General features: G+C 40.0%; 1 protein-coding gene across 8 annotated transcripts in view; it reads left to right on the plus strand.

Annotated features, from left to right (window-relative positions):
• PHKA1 (phosphorylase kinase regulatory subunit alpha 1) overlaps positions 1 to 24,163 on the plus strand; it is a 51,313-nt gene that overhangs the window by 16,930 nt on the left and 10,220 nt on the right. For 6 of the 8 annotated variants that reach the window (XM_072124452.1, XM_072124457.1, XM_072124455.1 and 3 more), the window contains 22 exons: positions 255 to 337; positions 414 to 494; positions 2,245 to 2,343; positions 3,248 to 3,394; positions 3,984 to 4,037; positions 5,543 to 5,665; positions 5,754 to 5,849; positions 6,356 to 6,463; positions 7,740 to 7,818; positions 9,587 to 9,721; positions 12,884 to 12,993; positions 14,073 to 14,217; positions 14,724 to 14,802; positions 14,932 to 15,110; positions 17,176 to 17,337; positions 18,576 to 18,670; positions 19,956 to 20,095; positions 20,180 to 20,336; positions 20,484 to 20,563; positions 21,342 to 21,420; positions 21,560 to 21,689; positions 23,834 to 23,935. In XM_072124452.1, coding sequence (XP_071980553.1) covers positions 255 to 337; positions 414 to 494; positions 2,245 to 2,343; positions 3,248 to 3,394; positions 3,984 to 4,037; positions 5,543 to 5,665; positions 5,754 to 5,849; positions 6,356 to 6,463; positions 7,740 to 7,818; positions 9,587 to 9,721; positions 12,884 to 12,993; positions 14,073 to 14,217; positions 14,724 to 14,802; positions 14,932 to 15,110; positions 17,176 to 17,337; positions 18,576 to 18,670; positions 19,956 to 20,095; positions 20,180 to 20,336; positions 20,484 to 20,563; positions 21,342 to 21,420; positions 21,560 to 21,689; positions 23,834 to 23,935 — 2,463 coding nt within the window. The remainder of the gene's footprint in view (positions 1 to 254; positions 338 to 413; positions 495 to 2,244; positions 2,344 to 3,247; positions 3,395 to 3,983; positions 4,038 to 5,542; positions 5,666 to 5,753; positions 5,850 to 6,355; positions 6,464 to 7,739; positions 7,819 to 9,586; positions 9,722 to 12,883; positions 12,994 to 14,072; positions 14,218 to 14,723; positions 14,803 to 14,931; positions 15,111 to 17,175; positions 17,338 to 18,575; positions 18,671 to 19,955; positions 20,096 to 20,179; positions 20,337 to 20,483; positions 20,564 to 21,341; positions 21,421 to 21,559; positions 21,690 to 23,833; positions 23,936 to 24,163) is intronic. The other 2 variants (XM_072124459.1, XM_072124460.1) reach the window with 1 other exon arrangement.

Here is a 24,163-nt window from a genome sequence, read left to right on the forward strand (position 1 = left end):
TGCAGCTGAGCTGAAATACTGGCACAAGCCATGGTCAGGTGTGACATTGTTTTTGGAAGAACCCATGTTTTTCAACTTCTGGACATGCCCTTAACCCCTTTGCGGACCACTGGGTACTATAACGTTGAGGTTTTGGGGGGGAATATATAAGACAACTGACGCCTACCTACTGTTGTGGCATTCTGATTTGTGTATAATGTATTTTTTAATACACTTTTATAATGTCGTAGCCTTTCCATATCTTTTTCTTTAAGGTCTCCACATTATCTACACATTGGATGAAGTGAACTTTATACAGAATTTGGTGTTTTACATAGAAGCCGCATATAAAACTGCTGTAAGTTGACTGCACACTTTACATAAAATACTACATAAAATGATCTTCTATTTTATGCAATATGTATCTTTTGTAGGATTATGGAATGTGGGAACGTGGTGACAAAACCAACCAGGGCATCGCCGAGCTAAATGCCAGCTCTGTAGGAATGGCCAAGGTAAAGCAATATGAAAATATCAATAGAGCTATTCTAAAAGAAGAGCTTCCACACCTCGCCCTGGGTAATCCTGGAGCGCTCCAGCAGCCACTGACAGACGGGCCTTGATTCCGGGAAACTCTGAAGGAATACCCTGGCACATACAATAGCAAAGCTTTATACTTTTATTCTGTATCTATGAGAAATCTTGTTGTATAATAACAGTAAGCTATAGCCAAAGAAGTCCTTACTCATGGCTGGATGCAGAATAACACATTGATATTTTATTCGGATGTGCCGTGGCATTGCTTGTGGGTTTCTGGAATCAAGCACCAAATGAAAAGCAGGGGTGGAAATGGGACCACACAACACCCCTTTAAATTAAATTAGACAAACCCATAAGAAATAAGTAAAAAGTGAAAGCTAAAATATAAAGAATGAAAACTTTATTATAATTTGACAATAATAATAACAGTAATTTAAAAGATAGGCAAACAGATAAGATAACAAACAGACAAAGGAATCTTACAATGGACCGGGTGTAACCATAGTGTAAACAAGTGATAAATGCTCGTATATGCAGTTAAAGTGCTAAGTTAATGAGACCAAAAACAGTCAACCTAAATGGTAAGAGCAAAAATTGTAAACATTTTTTACACGTTTGTATGCATGTTTACAATTTTTGCTCTTACCATTTAGGTTGACTGTTTTTGGTCTCATTAACTTAGCACTTTAACTGCATATACGAGCATTTATCACTTGTTTACACTATGGTTACACCCGGTCCATTGTAAGATTCCTTTGTCTGTTTGTTATCTTATCTGTTTGCCTATCTTTTAAATTACTGTTATTATTATTGTCAAATTATAATAAAGTTTTCATTCTTTATATTTTAGCTTTCACTTTTTACTTATTTCTTATGGGTTTGTCTTTCTGGAATCAAGGCCTGAAAATATCAATAATAATAATATAATATCAATAATGATATAAATAGTTTTGTCTTTCTTTCTTCTTGAGCACCCCTGACTCCTAGTGGGCCACTAGAGCAAATATTTCTGGGGGCCGCCATGCAATTATTCAGAGCTGATTTCACTGCACACACACGAAATATGATCAGTGAGGTCAAATAAATTATTTAAGAATTTACCCTGGAAAAATGGACCTTGCTTTCTAAGTCACTTTTAAATGGGTTTTCCTATTCTAGAGCTTTAGGTTCCTATCTTATTAGGGGTACCCTAGAGCAGTGATGGCGAACCTTTTGGAGACAGAGTGCCCAAGCTACAACCAAAACCCACTTAAATGTCGCAAAGTGCCAAAATGGCAAATTAAGCAGTAACTTATTGATCCCTGGTGTATCACAGGTTTTAATCGTATTGGTGTCATGAGGTCACCAATACATTAGAAAGATGATGGAGAAATTTGGATTGTAGCTTTCCTCCAGGGTCTCCTGGAGAGGAAGATTCAGGGGACCCAGAGCAGGAGCTCCAACAACAATCCATCTCTATCCACACCTTCTTGCTCCTCCTGTAGTTGGGCTGTATTGGATCACAGGAGAAATCCTTGAGTCCTAGCTGGCAAACTATGTGTTCGGGTGAAGGCCTGCGTGCCCACAGAAAGGTCTCTGAGTGCCACCTTTGGCACCAGTGCCATAGGTTTGCCACCACTGCCTTAGAGCATCTTCCAGTACTCTGGTTAGTCAGTACAGCCCTGTTTATATGTCAGTGTCATTTTTCTTACACTTATCCCATATAACTTTTCCTTTGTATTCCAGGCTGCTCTCCAAACATTAGATGAACTGAATTTGTTTGGTGCGAAAGGTGGTCCTCAGTCAGTTATACATGTGCTGTCAGATGAGATTCAACATTGCCAGGTACAGTAGTGGGTCTTGATCCTGGTAGCCTAAAGGACTTGTCCAGGGTTTAAAAACAAAGCTCCCCCCACCTGACCATGGGTAGTACGTGGTATTGCCGCTGAATTCCATTCATTTCTGTAAAGCGAACTGTTTTCATTTCTAACAATGTACAAAATATACATAAAAAAAGAGAAGAGAAATGTTGTTAAACACAGGTTGATACAAGTAAAGGTCGTGCAGGACCATGTACAAAATAAGTAATAAGTACATCCAGAGAGAATAGCAGATGACCCGCTTCTACCGAATTTGTGGATGATAGGTAGACTAATAAGTATGGCAGGTATGTCACTGTTATTGTAAGATTGATGCCTTGTTTGGACAACCCCTTTAAAGGAAATCTAACATCAAAATCCATCATGATAAAACAGGGGCACTTTACTCATAGATCCGGGCACCGTGCCTGTGGTAATCTTCTTATATTTGTTATCCATGGCCTCCTTTCTTCTAAAATCCACTTTTAAAAGTATGCAAATTGGCTTTTAGAGCTTTGGTGGGGGGTGTTTCCAGAGCCCCTCTGTGTTGTAACTTCACAGGCTCTTACAATGAGCAGAGCAAGTTTTCTTCATCCCCCTGCACTTCTTGCTGCTGCTTGATGGGAGAGGGAGGGATGACGTGCTCTTTGTTAGAACATGTGAAGCTACAGTCCTGAGGGGCTCTGGCAACTCCCCACAGAGCCCTTCTGGCTCATTAGCATAATGTGAAAGTTTATGATAGAAGAAAGGAGGCCATGGATAAGAAATATTAGAAGATTACCACATTGTCAGTGCCTGGATCTCTGAGTAAGTGTCCCTGGTTTATGATTCTGGATTTTTATGGTAGATTTTCTTTAATAATTATATATTGACTTTCTTTTTCTTACTAGTCTATTCTTCAGTCGATGCTTCCAAGAGCTTCCACATCAAAGGAGATTGATGCTGGAGTACTTTCTGTCATTTCATTTCCAGCATTTGCGGTGGAGGATCCTCAGCTGGTAGACCTGACCAAGCAGGAGATAATCGACAAGTTACAGGTCTCACATTATCATATTCTATGTACTAGATCCGGGTTTTGTGAAAACGTAGAGGGTTTATTTTGTGCAGCAGTATGCATATTACAAATCTTATTAATCTGGAGCTGGTGCATCTCTTATATGTCTGTAATGGAAGGATTTCTAACATAAAAATGAAACGTTTGCAGTGCAATAAGTGAAAAGCACGGCTAATATGCAGCATGTTTGCTATGGATACACCACACATTCAAAAGTGCATTTATTTTTCTTCCATGTCTGACCTAACATAAGAAAATCTACCATGAAAATCCATCATCCTAAACCAGGGACACTTGCTCTTAGATCCAGTAGTAATCTTTTTATCCATGGCCTCCTTCTTTCTAAAATCAATGTTTAAAATTATGGTAGTGAGCAGTATCTTCTACTGCCATGTGCCGTGTCTGAAGACTTTTATCACATGCTGAATTATCAATGAGGTTTTGCATAGGGATTTCTCACTGCTATACCAAGGGGGAATAGGCCACTCTGTAGATATTAAACCTTACAATCCTCCTGTTAATCTTCAATGACTATTTTCTCATGGTGTTTTTTTTTTCTCCTGGCATTGTAGGGACGTTATGGTTGTTGTCGTTTTTTGCGAGATGGTTACCGAACTCCAAAAGAGGTATTAATGTATTAAATGTAATATGTTATTGATGCATTTATATTGTACACTTTTATGCTGATACATCTGGAATATGATAACATTGCATTACAAATTGAACAAATTGAAATAGCTGTGGTTGTTTTCAGTATAAACAAATGTAAAAAAAAGGACACTTTTTTAAATCATACTTGATAAAGTAAAAAATATTACTTTATATTATAAAAGTATATGTATTATATATCCTAAAGGTTTTTTAGACTCATTATGCACTCACGGGTACGGGGGTCCTATGTGGTCCCCTCCTCCCGATCAGCAAGTTAGGCACTATTCTGTGGATAGGGCCTAATTTGTTTGGTGGGGAAACCCCTGTAAGGGACATCTACACTCAGATTCCCAAATGGAAGATGATTACTATTCACCACCCCCCATCCCCCTGATTTCACTCTAGATGGGAAGAAAATACACAAACTGCCGCACCATGATATTGGGGAATGTGTTGCTGCTGGAAGGGGTCAAAGCTATCACCAGGAGTGATTTTTAGTTGGCAACAGGTTCCAATAGCCTATGTTATGCTATGCTATGGTTTTAAAAATGCTTTTGTCAGCATTTTGAATAATTTCAGTAGTTTATATAAGTTTAATTCCCATTACCTCGCCCCTGCCAGCAGCGTGCGGTGAGTCCCAGTGGAGAAGGCAAAAGCAGCCTGTGTGTGCTTGTGTCAGTCCCCTCCACACTCATGCAGCTCCAGGGAGGGGATGGTGAGGAGGAGAGGAAGAATACATGAGGAGATTTGAGGCTGCAGCTGCCCCTCCCCTGGGACTTGCCACACACTGCTAGCAGGGAGATGGGTAATGTGAATTAAACTTTTATAAAGTACTGAAATTATTCAAAATGCTGACAAAGGCATGATTAAAATCAGCACAGCAAAGGTTATGTAAACCAATCATCAGCTAAAAATGCCATTCCTAGTGACAGGGACGCTTTTAGAATTTATGTCATTAGAAACTTTATCAGCTTCTCCTTATCTATCAGCCATCTGCTTGAGCACAAGAGGGAAATCTGATTCATACACTCTCTGCTAAAAACACTTGTAGACGCATTCCAGCCCAATGTAAAAACCAGCCAATCTTTATTGAAAGAATAACGTAGTGTCAAACAAACTACACTAAAAGCTGAGAGGGAAATCAGGACATATGAACATGTTTTAAGCAATTTGGCTTAAAAGATGAGTCTCACTATTAACCAGTACAGGACTGGGGTAATTTGTCACTTCAAGACCAGGCACAATCATTTTTTTTTCCAATTTCCTTCAATCCCTTTAATCCGGATCGGCCACTGTAAATTTTTAGTGGGTAGTCCAGAACTTGTTAAAGTGTCACCACATGTACTAATCTCCCACCTATATTTTACTTTGTGAGTCTCTAACCTAATTAAAATTATGAGAGTACTGTATTGGCTTGTTGCACATAAGATCTCTTATGATTCCTTTTAAATAAAAAATGCTTTGCCTTTTGTTTTACCAGGACCCGACCCGACTATACTATGAACCAGCAGAGCTGAAGCTGTTTGAAAACATTGAGTGTGAGTGGCCCCTCTTCTGGACCTATTTAATCCTTGATGGGATTTTTATTGGTAATTTGGAGCAGGTGAGACCTTGAACCTATGAAGTACAGTATAATCTTATTCTGATTTCTAATTGACGTATAATCGTATTGTTGTTGTTCTTTTGGACAGGTACAGGAATATAGAGAGGCGATTGAAAGTGTTCTCATAAAGGGAAAGCATGGCGTGCGCCTAGTTCCCGAATTATATGCCGTACCAGAAGACAGGGTAAAGAATTTCGTTGAGAAATCTGGCTATTGATGTTAGAGTTAGAATTGGCACCAGTTCACACCAGTTATTTCATCAGGTTTTTTTTCAATCAATTTATTGTGGGCCAAAACAAGGAGCAGTCAAACCTGGGGAACTGGTGCAAATCTTTCTGTTATAGCCTGTTTCTGTGTAATCTCCAAACATGATTTTGGCTCATCATAAGACGTGCATAAGAACATTGGCCTTGAAAAACAGATGTTAATGTCCGTTTTCATGGCCGACTTGCTTTAGTTTGGTATCGGTTTTTCACATATCCTCATAAACTATAGTCTATGAGTGATCCATCAAAAACTGTCCCGACTAGAACTTGCTTTGGTTTTTAATGCAGCCATGTGCCGTCATGAACAGTACACATCTGATTTTCACTGTTGTGGGCATCTGCCGTAACTGATTCCAAAAACTGATGTAATACCGGAGGTGTGAACTGACCCTTATGAAACTGATGTTTACACTTTACCTTCCAGGTGGAAGAAGAGTATGAGAATCCTCACACGGTAGACCGCATACCCTTGGGAAAGCTACCACATATGTGGGGACAATCCCTTTATATTCTAGGCTGTCTAATGTCTGAGGTGAGGAACTTTTTACAGCCTTTGTAACATAGAACGTATTGGTTACAAATTGAGACCTTTCAGGAGGTTTATTATGATGTATCTGCTCTGTTCTTCCTGCTTCATACCAAGCAAGAGATTTCATTTAAAGGGATTTTGTGGCAAATCAGGAGTATATGCTCCTGGTTTTGTTGGTGAGGATCTTTATTTGTGTTTTCCATCAGACTTCCTTCTTTGACCACTCGTATACAAATGTTTCTTTGTTCTCCTTAAGGTTATTTTCCCACCAGTCAAACTATTAAAAGGGTTTTCCCATGAAGCAACTTGGGTCCTATCAACAGGATAACTTGTTCATCAGTGGGGGTCTCAGTGATGGGACCCTCCACTGATCATGAGAAAGGGGGTTCGATGTAGAGCGGCGGCATGGTGGCCGAGTAGGTAGCACTTCTGCTTTGCAGTGCTGGGGTCCTGGGTTCGAATCCCACCCAGGTCAACATCTGCAAAGAGTTTGTATGTTATCTTGGTGTTTGCGTGGGTTTCCTCCGGTTTCCTCCCACACTCCAAAACATACTGGTTGGTTGATTAGATTGTGAGCCCCATTGGGGAAAGGGACTGATTTGGCAAGTTCTGCGCTGTGTAATCTGTGTGCACTATATAAATAAACAATTATTATGTGCCCCTGTCGCACCGCTTGTAGCACTACCTTGGGCTATCTCGCTCATCTCTATAAGCTGATGGAGATTGCTGAGTGCCATACTCGGCAATCTGTGGATAGGGCCTAACTTGCTTTTTGGGAAAACCCCTTTAAGTGAGTTTTATGTAATTTGTGACATTTGTGAGTTTTGTATCATTATAGCAGGAAAAGTTCTGTAAGACTTGCATCGCTTTCTTTGAGCCATTTTCACCTGATTAAAGGAAATCTACCACCAGGATAAAGAATTGTAAACCGAGCACACTGACATACAGGTGAGTGCCCCCTCTGGTAGGTTCTGCTTTTCTTTTAGTTTCTTAGGACCTTGTTTTTGCAATAAAAAGATTTCACAAATTATGCAAATGAGCCCCAGGGGCTCTTGACTTTATAGATGTCAATAGAGCTTGGAGGCTTGAAGGCTCATCTGCATAGTTTTAAAACCTCTTCTTCTTAAAAACAAAAACATACGAAGCTACAAGATGAGCAGCTTCTGCCAGAGGGGGCTTACACCAGTATGTCAGTGTGCTTGGTTTACAATCCTTCATCCTGTTGGTAGATTTCCTGCCTTCCTAATGTTTGATGCTCTGCATCTCTTTCTATACTCAGGGATTCCTGGCTCCTGGAGAGATTGATCCCCTCAACAGACGCTTCTCTACTGTCCCTAAACCAGACGTGGTTGTTCAAGGTTGGTTCATTGAATGATGTAAACGTCTTACTTCTCCATCACATTGTAAAATTTCTGGATGTTTGTTTCATCCACCCAAAACAAAAGACTATTTCTGCCTTAAGCTACTTGGAAATGCACTAAGACCTAAGATTAATAGAGATGATATTTTAACTTATTTTATTTTTTTCATTTAATATTTTAACAAGCATGTCAGAGTGGATTAGCTTAAAGGGGTTGGCCACTTTTCAATAAATCTCTTCCATTAGACATGTCTCTTCATGCGTATGTACCTTTGCCTCCTTTGAGAGCTTCAGGGTGCATCCACAAATTCAGTTTTTCAGATGCAGTTTTCAAAGCCGAAGGCGGGTGGGGATCATAATGTGTGACAACATAACAAGCTGCTGCTTCTCTTTTTTTTCATTCTGGTCCGGGCTTGGACTTAAAAAAATTGCAAGATGAGAACGCACCCACAGCCTTTCCCTGTTCCTACCATGCTGCCCTCTGCATAAATACATAGATTCCAGTTTCTCATTCCTTCACCCAATGTGCCTCGTTCTCTCACAGTCAGTCTCTCTGACAGACACAGGGATAGGGGGAGAGAGCAGGATGAACTATAATCTCCTGCTGCAGCCCCTCCTATTCAGCAGTGTTCAGACATGCAAAATAAGATCCAGAGAGAGTTTGCGGACAGCACTAAACTAAGTAGCAGTACAATTGAATCACTTGATGAACACTCAGGGATTATTATTAAGGCAGTAAAGGCACATAGGCAACTTATGTAAAGAAGTGGCCAACCCCTTTAAATGGGTTTTCCAGGCTCGTATACTTCTAATGATTTATCCATTGGATAAGAAAGTTGTAGTTGATGAGTGGGTGCAACACCTGGAGCCCCTGTGGATCAGGGTTTGTACACTATGGTCAAAGCCACAAGATTGTGACTGTGGTGTATCAGTCATCCAGCCGTACCTATTCTATGTACATGGCTTTTGTAGTATATGGTACCAGAGGAAAAAAAACTATTTAAAGAGTAACTATTACTCAAGTTACTTATCAGTACAGTAGGAAGTAACTGAAGTGACACTTGCATTTTGATTGGCTTGTTTAGAGAAAAGGGAATTATACAATTTTGTAATAAAGTTTAAGATTTTACTTGTAGGTCTTTATTTTAAAGTGTATTGGCCTCTTTTTCTGAAAAAAAGGGTATGATTCTTTTCTCCCGTGTAATACACCCATAGAAGACATGGATATGGCTAAACATACTACAATTATGTGCCCTTGGTATTCGGTGGTCTGAATATATACAGAATTAAACCACACATTACCTAGATGTGTAGACAGATTGGTTAATGTCTTTGGTCTTGCTACCTTCCTCCGACTATTGGCATTGCGCTCTTCTCATTCCATGATCACAGGTAGTGCAAACTGAAGGGTGCATTGATAGGGAAATATGTGTGCACCCATAGAAATACATGGGGACATGTGCTCGCTGTTGAAACAACACCCATGTCTAAAAAAAACCATTTGTAAGCGTGAGCTTATATAAACATAGAATATTCTGCTCATTTACCTTTCTTAACTCGTTGCAGTTGATCTGTAATTCCACATTAGAAGGGTTGCAGCTCTGTTTTGGGATGAGTTGGTATTATAAACTGTAAATTGTCCTGTGACCAAAATTGATAATTTTTTTTTCTAATTGATACAGTGTTTTGTAAAATTGGATGATTTACTTTATAAAGACATGATTATATATATATATATATATATATATATATATTTTTTTTTTTAGTTTGCATTCTAGCAGAAACTGAAGACATCCAGAAGATCCTTCAGAGGAACGGCATGGAGGTAGAGACAGTGGCTGGAGTGAATCCTATCAGGGTGCAGCCAGCGAGGATTCTCAGCCACATCTATGCCCGGCTTGGTGAGTCTATCTTTTATATATGCACACACATACGTTTTGTATTTCTTATATTTTTTTTTTTATAAATAAAAATACATGTTTATATAGCGCAATCATCTTGTGCTGCACTGTATAGATCATGGGATACACATGTTAGGAAATGACTAATAAATGATCAGATGAAATACAGGCAGTCCCTGGGTTACATACAAGATTCTGTAGGTTTGTATGTAAGTCGTAACTGTATATTTTATAATTGTAACCCCAAGCAGAATTTTTTTGGTCTCTATGACAATTGGATTTTAAAAATGTTGGGGTGTCATCAGAACCAGGATTAACAATAAAGGTTAATTGCAAACACCTTTTATAACTCTACAGCTGATTATTATAGCCTAGGGCTAAAGTACAGTAAATTACCAATATCCAGAGGTCCATTAGTAACTAGGGGTCGTCTGTAAGTCGGGTGTTCTTAAGTATGGGACTACCTGTAGTAGGAATGAGGACCCTGCTCACTAGAGTTCACAATATTTATCTACTTGCATATTAAGCCTATGTACAGTCTATTTATTTATTACTAGTGATTTGTAAAGTGCTACGGAATTTGATGGAGCTATTTACAGGTGGTTTTTATTATTATTCTTTATTATTCATGGTTTATATAACCTATAAGCTTCATATTTGCCTCTAGACTGGTGGACACCTTTTGACCATAGTAAGCATAGGACCTATTATTGCTCTAGTGTATTTTAGATGTTTTAATCTTACAGAAACACCGGTATGATGTTAACATGCCCTTCATATATACTTTCCTTTTTATTCTTAATATATGTTCCGTTTGCCCTTTTAACAGCATTTTTTTTTTTAAACTGTAAATTTTTATTAAGAATATTTTTTAAACATAGAATAAAACACAATATAAAACAGCCGGTAATGCATGCATTGCTTGTTGAGTCATACAATCTTCTGCATTTGCAGTGTAGAGAGCAGTAAATAAGAGGTATATGCATATTCAAGTACAAGATGTTTGGGTAGAAGACATGCTTGTAATGCGATACAATGTAAATCTGTGCCTTTACACCTTAAACTAAATAAAGCTGCTACATTATGCCATATGTCTCCAGTATTTCCTTAATTGTAGTAATGCTACAACACCCGCTTCAAAGGATGAATAACCGGGATAACACATTAGACAAGACACACCACACACACTAGGTAAGGTAGGACCTGAAGGGGGGGGGGGGCAGAGCCGCATTGTTAGTGGTTCAATGGTGATGTATCATTCACACCCGGGGAGGACCCACCGCATCTACAAAAGGAGTACACAAAAGGCGTTCCAAGGTCCCCATACCTTCTGGTAGGCATCAACTGTATTATTGAGGGAGGCCGTTAATTTTTCTAGGGAGCACATCTCTTTTAACCGAGCGAATAGTTCCGATTCTGCCGGGGGTGCACTCTGCTTCCATGCCCTTGCTATCAAGCATTTGGATGCTGTGCAAAGACTTAAAAAGAAACTAGAAAGATGTTTTCTCAAATTGCGTGGGGGGACATTGAGGAGATATTGCATAGGGTCTAACGGGATGACACTACCAAACAACTCCCCAGTGAGAGCTTCTATTCGTTTCCAAAATGGGGTTATAAGTGGGCATGTCCAGAAGATATGGCATAGTGAGCCTACCTCAGTCTGACACCTCCAACAGGCATCTGGAACCATTGGATTCAGCCTGTGTAGCAGTGCTGGAGTATGATACCAGTGCATTAGCACCTTGTAGTGGGATTCTTTATAAGTGGTACAAATGGACGACTTTTCTGTTCTGCTCCATATAATTTGCCACGTCTCTATTGAGATTTTTTTTTTTTTGAGATACCCCTCCCATTTTGTCATATATTTGTGTGTTAGCGGGGCGTCACCTGGTGGGGTGCACAATATTTGGTATATTCTAGAGATTGTCCCTTTTACTGATGTAACTAACTTGCATAGTTGTTCAAATTCAGTAGGCTTAGAAACCTTAGTAGATCCAAGTAAACTAGTTATATAATGCTTCACCTGGAGGTAGTGGTACCACTCATCCTTATGAAGGGACCGCTCACTTGTTAGATAGGTAAAGGGCCTTACTTCCAGCGTGAGTGGGTCCACCATATCTGCCAGATGAAACACTCCTGCCCTGGTCCATCTCTGGACCATATTTGCCGTCAAGCTGTCAGAGATGTCCGGATTATAGAGGACTGACATCAATGGTGGGCTGCTGGAAGACAAGTTAAAGCGCTTTTTACACACCTGCCAAACCGCTAACGTAAATGCTTTGGGACCTAATAAAGACTGTGTAGGGAAAGATGAGTTAGAACCCCACAAGTACGAGTTCGGGTGCACCGGTGCCATCCACAACTTCTCAATCTCGACCCACTTAGTGTAGGCCGCTGAGGTCGCCCAGTACGGTAGGTATCGTAATTGAGCAGCCCAATAATAGGGGGCTATGTCCGGTACTGCTAGCCCTCCCCGGGCTTTGGGGGCAAGCATGACTGATTTTGTTGTCCCATATCCTTGCAGAGCCTTGAGTTCCGCCTGAGGTACTTTCAGAGGCAACGTCTGAAAATAATATAGTAGCTTTGGTAGCCAAGACATTTTTATTGCTGCCACTCGACCAAGCAGGGAAATATGATGTCCCCTCCGTCTAGTTAGCATTGCCTTCAATTCCCTAAATAAGGGTGGGTAGTTAGCGTTATATAGAGAGGAGTACGAGGCTGTTATTTGTACCCCAAGATACTTAACGGATCCCGTCTTCCATTGGTAATTAAAGTTCTGCTGTAGTAATAACAATTCCGTAGTCGGAATATTCAATGGGAGGGCTTCCGTCTTCGAGGTGTTTACCTTATACCCAGCATAACGCCCATATTCCTGCAGCACAGTATGCAAATTTGGGAGAAAGACATGGGGGGACCTTGGTGTGAGCAAAATGTCGTCTGCAAAAAGTGATTCTTTAAATTCTTTGTCCCTTACTAATACTCCCTTAATATCTGGGTGCAGCCTGATTTTGGCCGCTAGGGGCTCAATGCACAGGGCGAATATGAGGGGAGAGAGAGGGCAGCCCTGTCTGGTTCCATTCCGGATAGGGAGAGGGCCTGAAATAGTGTGAGGGACTTTAACAGCATTTTTAAAGTTGTATTTTATGTACATTTTCTGTGCAGGGCGCAACAAAAAGATGAAACTCACTGGAAGACCCTACAGGAACATGGGTGTCTTGGGTACCTCGAAACTGTACTCTATACGGCAGAATATTTTTGCTTTCACACCACAGGTATTTAAATTGACACATAATACAACCCTTATAGTGAATAATAAGTCTGTATGATATAATGTACAAACATATACTGCCTGTGCTTTATACAACCAATTAACATCTCACTTCAATGTAGATTTTATGGATGATGCCATCGCACTGGGTCATGAAAGAGACATCATCTCAAAGGTGTTCAGCTGCTTGACAACATATAGATAGTGGCTTATTAGGTCAATTTCTGCTGACAGGTTCCCTTTAACACCAAGGCCCTTTTTCGTTTTTGTGTTTCCATTTTCACTCCTCATCTTCAAAAATCTATAACTTTTTTTTATTTTTCCATTTACAGAGCTGTGGAAGGGCTTGTTTTCTGCATAGCAAATTGCACTTCATATTGAACCATTATTTTCACCCCAAATGACAGGTCTACTTTATTCTTTGGGTCGGTGCAATCACGGGGATACAAAATGTTTTTTGTATAATGTTGTTAATGTAAATTTTATAATGTTTTTATACATTTACAAATAGTTTGTCTGATTGATTCTACCGTATGGCAGTATATGGTGATTTTCCTCATCATTCATTGTCATGTGCAAATCGCATATTGTATTGAATGGGTTAAAACCAGACCGCCTCGGGTCTTCGTAATACCCAAGGCTGTCATGGCAACTGATCGCAACCCCCCTGATTACCTCACAGATATAAATGCCTTTGCCGGAGCCATACTTGATCAGTGCCAGCATCGACTGTTGGTGTTACCGGTTGGTGTTTGCTGCAATATGCAGCAAACACCCACCTTGTATGGAGAGGGCTCTATGGATATCCTTTACTGTAGCCTCATGGCCATAGACTGCAATTGACTGGACCACTCTTGGAAGAGTTTTCTAGGTATGCACGTGTTATCCTCTGTCCTGTGGATCAGAAGTAATGGGGCAGAGATTTTTAAAATGTGCAAGGAAGTGGAGGTAGTGGTTAAAGGTCCTGTTTAAAATCATAATTGGCTGGTATATTCTAGTGCCACGATTTTATCTCCTCATTATTGTCTATTGACTCTTTGTTACTTGTTAGAACTGGGTCAAATTCAGTACATCTCAATACAGTTCATAGATCAGCAGCAGTTTTACCTCGCCCTGGATAACCGGATGATTGTGGAGATGTTGCGCACTGACTTGTCGTACCTGTGTAGTCGTTGGAGAATGACGGGGAGACCTACCATCACCTTTCCCATTTCACACACCATGCTCGGTAATGTTAATTATAAGTGTCGCTTTCAGCTTCACCAAGCATTACATGTTTTGCTGTATTAAAAAATTTAAAAGGGGAAATGAGAAGGATTTTTTGGTATGTTATAAACTCATTAGAGGGGTCACAGCTGCCGACAGACTCCTATCAATGCTACGTGCACACATATTGACAACATATTGCACAAGCAGTTATATGGGATATACACAGTGGTCCCATGGACCATTGTTTGCATCATTTGTATAATCCACTGGTGAGCTCTGCTCATTCGCCGATGACCATTGAAAATGACTGCTCCATCTTTTGCGTCTTGGGCAGTCGGCTCATACACAGGAACATGGAGTCCAGAGTCTTGTGCATGAACCCCATAGCAGTGAATTAGGACGGTTTCTAGCTGTAGAAAAACCCGGCCAGCACATTTGGTAGATGCTCCATCATGTGCATGGAATCCGAACTGTGTGAAAAATTATGCGGAATACATTTTTAAGACTCCTTGCTGGTCTTTGTAGATGAGTCAGGAACAGAACTGGACCCAGCGGTTCTGGCTACCCTCAGGAAGCTCCAGGATGGATATTTCGGTGGAGCCAGGTATGGAATAAACGTTCCACTTAAGTTGTTTCATTTTAGCAATGTTGAGTTCTGTAGCATCCTGGGAGTTGGCTACAAACCTGCTCTTGCTTTACTTTACTCTTATAAATATCTTTTAATTGGTTACAGAATTCAGACTGGACGCTTCTCAGACTTTCTTACCACATCGTGCTGCAAACATCTCAGCTTCATGGACCCGGGCGTGGAGGGTAAGCTGCGCGCCGGGGGGAGTGGCCGCCTCGGGGGCCAGACCATCATCGTGCAGGAGCGGGAAACTCCCTTGCATATGGCTCCACCAGCCGATGATGGTAAGAGAGGTGGAGACTGGTGAATAGGAGAAAGAATTTATAAAAGGAGGGTTATTGGAGACATGGAAATACTGAAACAAAGGTTTCAATTGTATTCTAATGCTAGGGTAAGAAATCTAAGTATTGTGTAAAAAAAAAAAAAAAGTTTCTATCAAGATTATAATCTCTTATCTAAGTCTAAAGTTATTGTCTGACATGTCAACTTCTCCATTAACTCTAACTTTTAGGAGGTGTCCCTCCACTGATTCTGAAGTAGTGAGGATCCTTTCTCTTTAGCCTCCATAAGTGACTTTTTTGTATCTTATGTGCTAGTTAGGTAGTAGGACAGGACCTCTCAGCTGATGGTTGTGTAGGCAGCATATCGAAGAGAAGCACCTTTTAGATGCTCCAACACTTCAGTCTCAGTGCTCCCATGCTCTATACTAAATAAATAACATACAGCCATGTGCTGGAGAGGTGTAGGGATTAGCGCTGCTTACCCCTCCCCTCTCCATAGCGAGGCATGGCTATCGGCGTTAAAGACGGAAAAGATAGAGCATGATTAACCCTTAGTGCTCACACATCATATGCTATAGACTTCATGTAACTGGTTTACTTGAAATGCTACCACTTATTACATGTTCCTTGCTCATCCATGTGATGGAAGCTGCCAGGCTGTCACCATATACATCCTGTATGTACTGTACATGTTCCCTGTTCCTCCATGTGATGGAAGCTGCCAGGCTGTCACTATATACTTCCTGTATGTGCAATGTGCCCATTCCCCATCCTGGTGTGCACTGTGCAGTGTTCATTGGATTTACTTGTGTGAAACTAAATAGATTTAATGCTAAATTACTTTGAGAGATAACACAAGGCATCATGGGATCTGTGGGCAAGCTAACTGGCCTCAGCTTGAGGGCATAGACTGACAAATATTAGTCTCCGCCCACTTCAAAGATTTTTGTCAAACACTTTCAGAACAGAAAATGCCATAACTTTGGAAAGAAATGGACGAACAGCACAAAGTAGGCATCGTTCTGTTTGTTTTCAAAGGGGGAAAGCATATAATAATTTGGTAAAATCACTATAGCTTTACAGTTAAGCTTTAAGCCTCTACATCTTTGTAATCATGTTGATGACGGAGGAAAGCAAAAGTATTACAGATTAAGAGGGACATAAAACTATAGAGAAATAGTGGGAGAAAGGCTTCTGTACGATGGTGTTGTGTTGGAGAGATGCATATCATGCTATTAAATGTGCCATACAAATTTTTTTTTTTTTTTAAAGAAAATAAGTTCTATTATTTTTAAAGTTGAATACAAAAAAGTTAAATTTTGTTATGGAGACTCTTAGAGTAAGGATTACAGTGCATTTATAGTAAACTGTTAACTGGCATAAGTTCATTGCATCTCATAGCAATGCTTCCTTGGTACCTTTTGGTACTGTGTATCCTGCTCTAATTGTTGATGTTAGCTATAAGTCTTAAAGGACATCTACCACCAGGATGAAGGATTGTAAACCAAGCACACTGACATACTGGTGTGTGCCCCCTCTGGCAGGATCTGCTCTTCTTTTAGCTTCTTTTGCCCTGGTTTTTACAAAAAAGGGATCCTAAAATTCTGAAGATGAGCCCAAGGGGCTCCAGGCCCCATAAGTGTTTATGGAGCCTGGAGCCCTTCTGGCTCATTTGCATAAGTTTTGTAGCCTTTTTTTCTTTTTTTCTCTTTCTTAAAAATATGGGCATAAGAGGCTTAAAGAAGAGCAGATCCTGCCAGAGGGGGCACACACCAGTATGTCAGTGTGCTTGGCTTAATATCCTTGATTTTGGTGGTAGATGTCATTTAAATGATGTCATGTGTCCCCTAGACAGGTATGAGAGTTGAGCATGGCTTGGATGTCTGCATCACAGGACAGCTAAGGGGATCTTGCAGTCATAGCAGCCACTAGATCAAACATACATCTCTGTGTTTAGGGAATGAATGTATTTTTTTGGAACACCACTTTTACTTCTTCTTTCTAGTGTTGTGTGTCTAGATTTGTTGATGATGCCATTTTTTCATTCAAGTTTCTCTACTCATTACAGAAGATTCAGAGGATGAAGTAGCTCAGTATCTCAACCATCTTCTGGGCGTTTCTTCACCTCGACAGACGCAAAGAGGTGGATTACAACGATTTCGTGCTGCAATTCATAGCACACGAGATATTATATCTCTTCGAACAAAAGCCAAGAGTCTTAATGTACAGAGTAAGAATTTTTACATAATTTTTTTTAGAACTACAGTAGTGACCAAAATTGGGGAAACCTTTTGAAAATTGCATTTGTACAATGAAAGGAAGGGCAACACCTTTGAGAGGAATGTACCCCTTGTTCTTGACAGAGAAGCCTGCAGATCTGTATAACCACACCATTGTGTTTTTTTTTTCAAAATCAGCAGGACTGTGAATAATGCATTTATATTCCAAGTTTGTAGCTGGACTTGAAACACTAGGGGGGTGTCTCCTCCCATTATGCGTTCTTTCATCTCTCCATTCATACTCATTCGTAGCCTCTTCCCTCTGCTGTAATCTCTAACCAGAAGCTTATTACCGCTACAGGCGGTCCCCTACTTAAGAACACTCGATTTACATACGACCCCTAGTTACAAATGGACCACTGGATATTGGTAATTTATTGTACTTTAGTCGTAGGCTACAATAGAAAACTGAAACAGTTATCACAGGCGTCTGTAATGAGGCTTTATTGTTAATCCTGATTCTTATGACAACCCAACATTTTTAAAATCCAATTGTCACAGGGACCAAAAAAGTTCTGGCTGGGATTACAATGATAAAATATACAGTTCCGACTTACATACAAATTCAACTTAAGAACAAACCTACAGACCCTATCTTGTATGTAACCCGGGGACTGCCTGTATTACTAAGAGCAGGGAGTAACTGTGCAGTGAAGATATTTCGCACAGGAGGGTGCCAGAATGCTTCAGGTCCAGCTACAATCCAGGAACTTAAATCTATATTCACGGTCCTGCTGCTTCTAATAATATAAATGAAGCTAGGAATAAACTCCTGATGACCATTTCCCTTTAATATGGCTCTGGAACCATCAGTTCACATGTAACATCCGGCTCCCTAGGAAATACAAACTTCCGAGGCAATTTGATCTACTTTATTAAGCTGGTTTGTATCTCACATAAGAAAAAAAAAGAGCAGAATTTGGGATAAGTTGGTTAGTGCGGCAGGGAGAGCATTTGTGATTGTTTATGAGATTTTTAGATAGATAGAGATAGAGATATATATAATATACACGCAGCAACTGGGTGTGTTTGTATCAGGATTGTGTAGGAAATATAAGTGTATTAAGGACAGCTGCACTTAGTGACTGCTTAGGATACAGGAACATCATTACTTATTTGTTAAATGTCTGTAGCAATTTGATAATTTCTGACGGCTTCCTTTCACTATTTGTTGTACAATAAATTCCAGACCTACAGATGTACGTTCCCACCAAATTGTTTCAAGCGACACAGCCCTCCTTTGATCTTCTGAATGCTACACCACAAAAGCAGCAGCCAAGCAAGGTAAGAGATATACGAATGCATAAGCCGGGTACAGAAATGCATATTCTCATTTCAATTATTTCTTTTTCTTGTTACATCCTCATATTTAACATTTATCGGTGAAAGAAAGTAAAATGGATCAGGTATTATGGTTGCACTTCCTGGCCATTTCAGATCATCCAACGGGGCCAACGCATTTCAGCGCCATATAAGTATCTTAATAAGGCCAGAATACTAGTGAACATAAGATACAAATGAATACTAAAAAAAAAGTGTCAAAAGGGTAATAACAATGGGGCATTACACAAAATTAGTAAATTGTATACAAGTAATGGGTTACAGACATATTTACATCAGATTAAATATATTATTAAATTGGTGACTGAAAGGCTTGAGATTTGTTTAAGTAAAGGAGTCATGTATAAAAAAAAAATCATAAAAAAAAAAATGACCAATTGGTTAATGTGACTTGTACTAACAGTCTGGGAAAATCTGATCAATTAAAGGAAATCCATCATGATAAACCAGGGACACTTTCTCATAGATCCAGGCACCGTAACTCTGGTAATCTTCTTATATTTGTTATTCATGGCCTCCTTCTACAATCAACTTTTAAAAATATGCTAATGATCTAGAAGGGCTCTGGTTGGTGTTACCAGATTCCCTCCATGCTGCAGCTTCACAGGATGTTACATTGTTGTCCCTTCTGATCCCTCAGCTCTTCCCCTTTCCACTGCCTGATGAAATCTTACTGCAGCAGAGGAAGTTTTGGCACACAGTAGGAGGGGGAAGTGCTCCTGCACTGTGTAACAGCCCTTTAGGCTCAGTAGCATAATTACAGAAGGAAGGAGGCTTGGTTCACAAATAGAAGCATATTGCCACAGTCACAGTGCCCAGATCTATGAGTTGGTGTCCATTCGTTTGATGGTAGTAAAACTCCCCTTTCCACTTGGCACCGAGAAAAATCTCACAGCTAATATGGGTAAAACTTGAATTTGATTGAATTTAATGAAACTGTGGAGCTTATGCTCCATTGACCTGAACCATCAGGTGTTAAAGGGGTTGTACAGAGTTTGATTGTTCTCCCATATCCACAGGAGAACAATCTGACTGGTGGGGGGGGGTCTGACTGCTGAGACATCCATGATCATGTGTCCTGCAGCTCCATTCTATATATGAAAGCTTTGGAAATATAGAGCCTTAAATGACAAAGTAATTACTTTGAGGGCAAATCCTGCTGACTGACTCCTTTTTAAGCTTTAGTTGGCTTTGTATGTGTGTTTTTAAGAGCGGTTTCTATTTTAAGATTCCGTCCAGCCCTGCAGAGGTGCATCTTCCCGAAGATTCGTCAGGGCAGACAGATTTTGCTGCTTTGGTGGATGTCTTACGGGATACTGAAAGTGTCCAAGACCAAGCAAACATCTTGTATATCTTATATTCCATGAAGTGAGTCGATTATTTAGAGTGTCTTAAAACACAATGTGCATTTATTCTTCAATTTCTCATTTGCTTTTACTTTCATTTTGGCAGAGGATTGGATTGGGACACACAGATATACGGACATCCTGGTGTAACTGTAAAAGATCTTCTGATGGAACTGTATGAGAAGGTCGGAGCTACACGGCAGTGGGCATTGATCCGATATATTTCGGGAATTCTGAAGAAGAAAGTGGAAGCTCTGGATGAGGTATGTGGGCATTAAAGGAAATAAACCAGGGATAAAAACTAAAGAAAAACCTAAAAAAAAACTCGCTCCGCTCCTCTTCACCCAGCCTTGACACACTGGGATCATCTAGAAAAGTGTATTTTATCAATATCTTATTATCTTCCATAGGCCTGCACAGATCTTCTGTCTCATCAGAAACAGCTTACAGTGGGGATACCTCCTGAACCCCGGGAAAAGACTATTAGTGCGTACGTTATTTAAGTTTCTATTTAATTGTCATTGACATGTAAAGCTCTCCAAATGCAAATGCTATATAAAACTGCACTCCCCCAGTGTTGGAGTGAGGTACATGCACATCCCATGACCTAGTCCTAGGGGGGTTTCTAATCACAGCTTGTCACAGCCATTTTGGCTCCAAAAATAAACATCAGCTTTAGAAAGAAATTCATCAACACATGAGTGAGATCATTTCATCAGCTGTAAAAGGTAAAATGCCTCGGTTCCAAAAGGTTGAATGAAGGTTACTGATGCTGAACCATTTTGGTAAATGTTCATTTACAAAGGAAACATGTTGTTCAATTAGCTGCCAGTCCCTTATGCATCCAATGTGTAATGATCCCTAATCTATAGGTGGGAAGCGGATTCTCAGGCCACATGATACCCAGGGGCAGGTTTATCATGCATTGTACACCAACTTTCTGGCATACAAGGCAGGAAAAAGTTGTCATTTCTGGCACACAACCAGGAATTGTGACCTTTTGAGGGTTTCCTCCCCTCTTGGCACTTTTTAGGAATACCAGCACAGGTTACAGCTGAAATCAGTGCCAATGCCTGGTTTGAATTTTAATTTGGGACACAAGCTCTGTGCCAGATTTAATAAGAGGCCAGAACCTGTGCCGAACTGCGGTAATATTAGGTGTGCCGAACTTGATGCATTCCCCCGTTGTTCCCCAATCGCATTATGTTTTAATATGTAGGTGTTTTGTGTACAAGCTTTTATATTAAGATCCCTTGTAATATTTCTAGGCCGCTCCCATATGACAAGCTCATCTGTCTAATCGAGGAAGCGAGTGAACAGAATATGAGTATATCCATCCTCACACAAGTAAGTAAACCCAGAGTCAGTGTAAATAAATAGCAGATGGCATAATGTTTAATCATTTCTATCATATGTATAAAATGTACAATTAAACTGTTAGGAAAACTGAAGGGTAGGACCAAATTATATGTGTAGTTTACCACAGGAAATCATGGTGTACCTGGCAATGTACATGAGGACACAACCTTCTCTGTTTGCTGAGATGTTCCGCCTGAGAATTGGACTCATCATCCAGGTGATGGCAACTGAGCTGTCCCAATCGCTTCAATGTTCAGGTAACTAGCATTGAGATCAGTGGATGGAACCACCATTTCACATACACAGGAGTAATAGAAATGATGTAATTCACAAGAAAGCTTAGGATGCTGATTTATGAAGCTTTAGGAACCATTTTTCTTGTCCTCAGCAGCCAATCACAGCACAGTGGTAATTTTTTTATACTGCTATGGTGGGTGGTTAATTTTGGCAACAACAACAACAGGTTTTGTTCTTTTAGGCAGTTTTCATAAATGTGGCCCAATATTTTTTTTTTTAAACGCAGGTAATGAAGGTAATGCATTTTATGTATTTCATAAAAGGTTCACGGTTATCATTATTAAAAATGCATGCATGTGTTTTCTAAAATGTACACATCTTCGCTTGCCGTCTTTTAAAATGCCTTTTAATATACAGGCAGTCTCCGGGTTACGTACAAGATAGGTTTGTTCTTGTTATAATTGTGGCCCCAGCCAAAATTTCTTTTGGATTCTGTGACAATTGGATTTTAAAAATTTTTAAAAATAATTGTAGCCCCAGCCAAAATTTCTTTTGGATTCTGTAACAATTGGATTTTAAAAATTTTGTGTTGCCATAAGGACCAAGGTTAACAATAAATCTAAATTGCAGACACCTCTGATAACTGTTATGACTGATCATTGTAGCCTAAGGCTAAAGTACAGTAAATTACCAACATCCAGAGATCTGTTTGTAACTATGGGTCGTCTGTAAGTCGGGTGATCATAAGTAGGGGACCACTTGTAATTGTATTTTAAGTACTTGAAAGCTTTACACGGGCCGGATTTACAGCAAGGTGGCGAAGGTGGGTGAGCGCTCCTCACCCCTCCCCTCTCTATAGGAAGCTGAGCCGCAAATGGGTCCAGCAATGGGACCTGCTCTATATTTTGCGTCACAGCTCGGTCAAAGTGTGGAGGGACAGGGTGTACTCACCACCCCGTAACCGGTTGTCATAGACCTCTATGGGGCTGTGATGTGGCTACAAATTGTATCTCTGGATCTCTGCTCCCAATATGGTCCTGTGCATAGGGCCTAAGCCAAATAGTAGGAAGTCTCAAAATTTTCTGAAAATGAGAATAAAAAGAATAATAGTATTGCTGATTTTATGTATGTGTATCTTGGCAAAATTCACATAATTAGCATTATTCTGTTGCTATTATTGTGCATGAAAAATATTCCTAATTGTAGCCGTGTACATGAACAGAATTGTCACATGCAATACTGCAGATCGGAAAGAATCATTTGAGAAATACATGGGCCACAACATACAAAACGGCTTAAGTTAATTAATGTTATTGTGGAACAGAATCTACAATAAAGAAACATCTACCATCAAAATTAAGCAAGATAAGGCTCAGTGACTGTGGTAATCTTCTTATATTTGCTATTCATTCCCTCTTTCCTTCTAAAATCAACTTTTAAAATTATGCTTAGAAGCCTGAAAGGATCCTTGGGTGTTACCCCCTCCGTGCTGCAAGTTCACATGCTGTTACAGTGTGCAAGGAGCATTTGCACCTCCCACTGTATGCTTTAAACTACCTGTGCTTTATTTAGATTACAACAGGCAGAGGGAGGGGGAAAGTTGTACAGTGTAACAGCCTGCAAAGCAGCTGCATCAGAGGGGCTCTGGAAACGCCTCCATCAGCCCTAAGGGCTCACTAACATAATTTTAAATGTTGATTTTAGAAGGAAGGAGGCCATGGATAACAATTTTATAATATTACCACAGTTACGGGGCCTGGATCTATGAGCAAGTGTCCCTGGTTTATCATGATGGACTTTGATTGTAGTTTTCCTTTTACTTGACTTGGCTTGATTAGTACGGTCGTCTCTTGTGGTGGTTTTTGAATGCAGGTCAGTCCAGGGATTTATTGTGTGCTGTCTGCCACCTTGACGAGAAGAAAGGTATTGCGTTTTGTATAATAATTAAAATAACGTGGATATGCTGTAGTTAAATCCTGCATGACAAATTGAAAGGGAATCTGTCAGCAGAAAGTAACAATAAACCACTATCAGTGTCCAACTGTTAGTACTGACAGCAGCCATTACTATAGTCTCATACAGGGTATGTTGCAACGCTGAAAACTATACCTACAGCTAACTATGACGTTGTCTATACATTGATCAACAACTTCTTATTGTTTAGCGGAAGAAGCCACAGAAAGCCTCATGAACCTAAGTCCATCTGACATGAAGAGCCTTCTGCATCACATCCTGAGTGGCAAGGAGTTTGGTGTGGAAAGAAGTGGTATGTGCACTGTTCATGTTTGTGGGTATCATTGTAAACCAGTGGGACATTTTATTTCATTTCCAATTAAACCATTACATGTGGACACATTTTAAAACGATCTCCTATAGAGATGATGAAAATCCTCATCAAAGGAGCAATAATGGAGAAATTGGTTGCTACCATTCTTGTTATTAAGCTATGGAAATCACTTTTGTGATTTATAAAATCTTTTTTAAAAATGCTATT

Source organism: Engystomops pustulosus, chromosome 9, assembly GCF_040894005.1.
Source record: "Engystomops pustulosus chromosome 9, aEngPut4.maternal, whole genome shotgun sequence".
Lineage (NCBI taxonomy): Eukaryota > Metazoa > Chordata > Amphibia > Anura > Leptodactylidae > Engystomops > Engystomops pustulosus.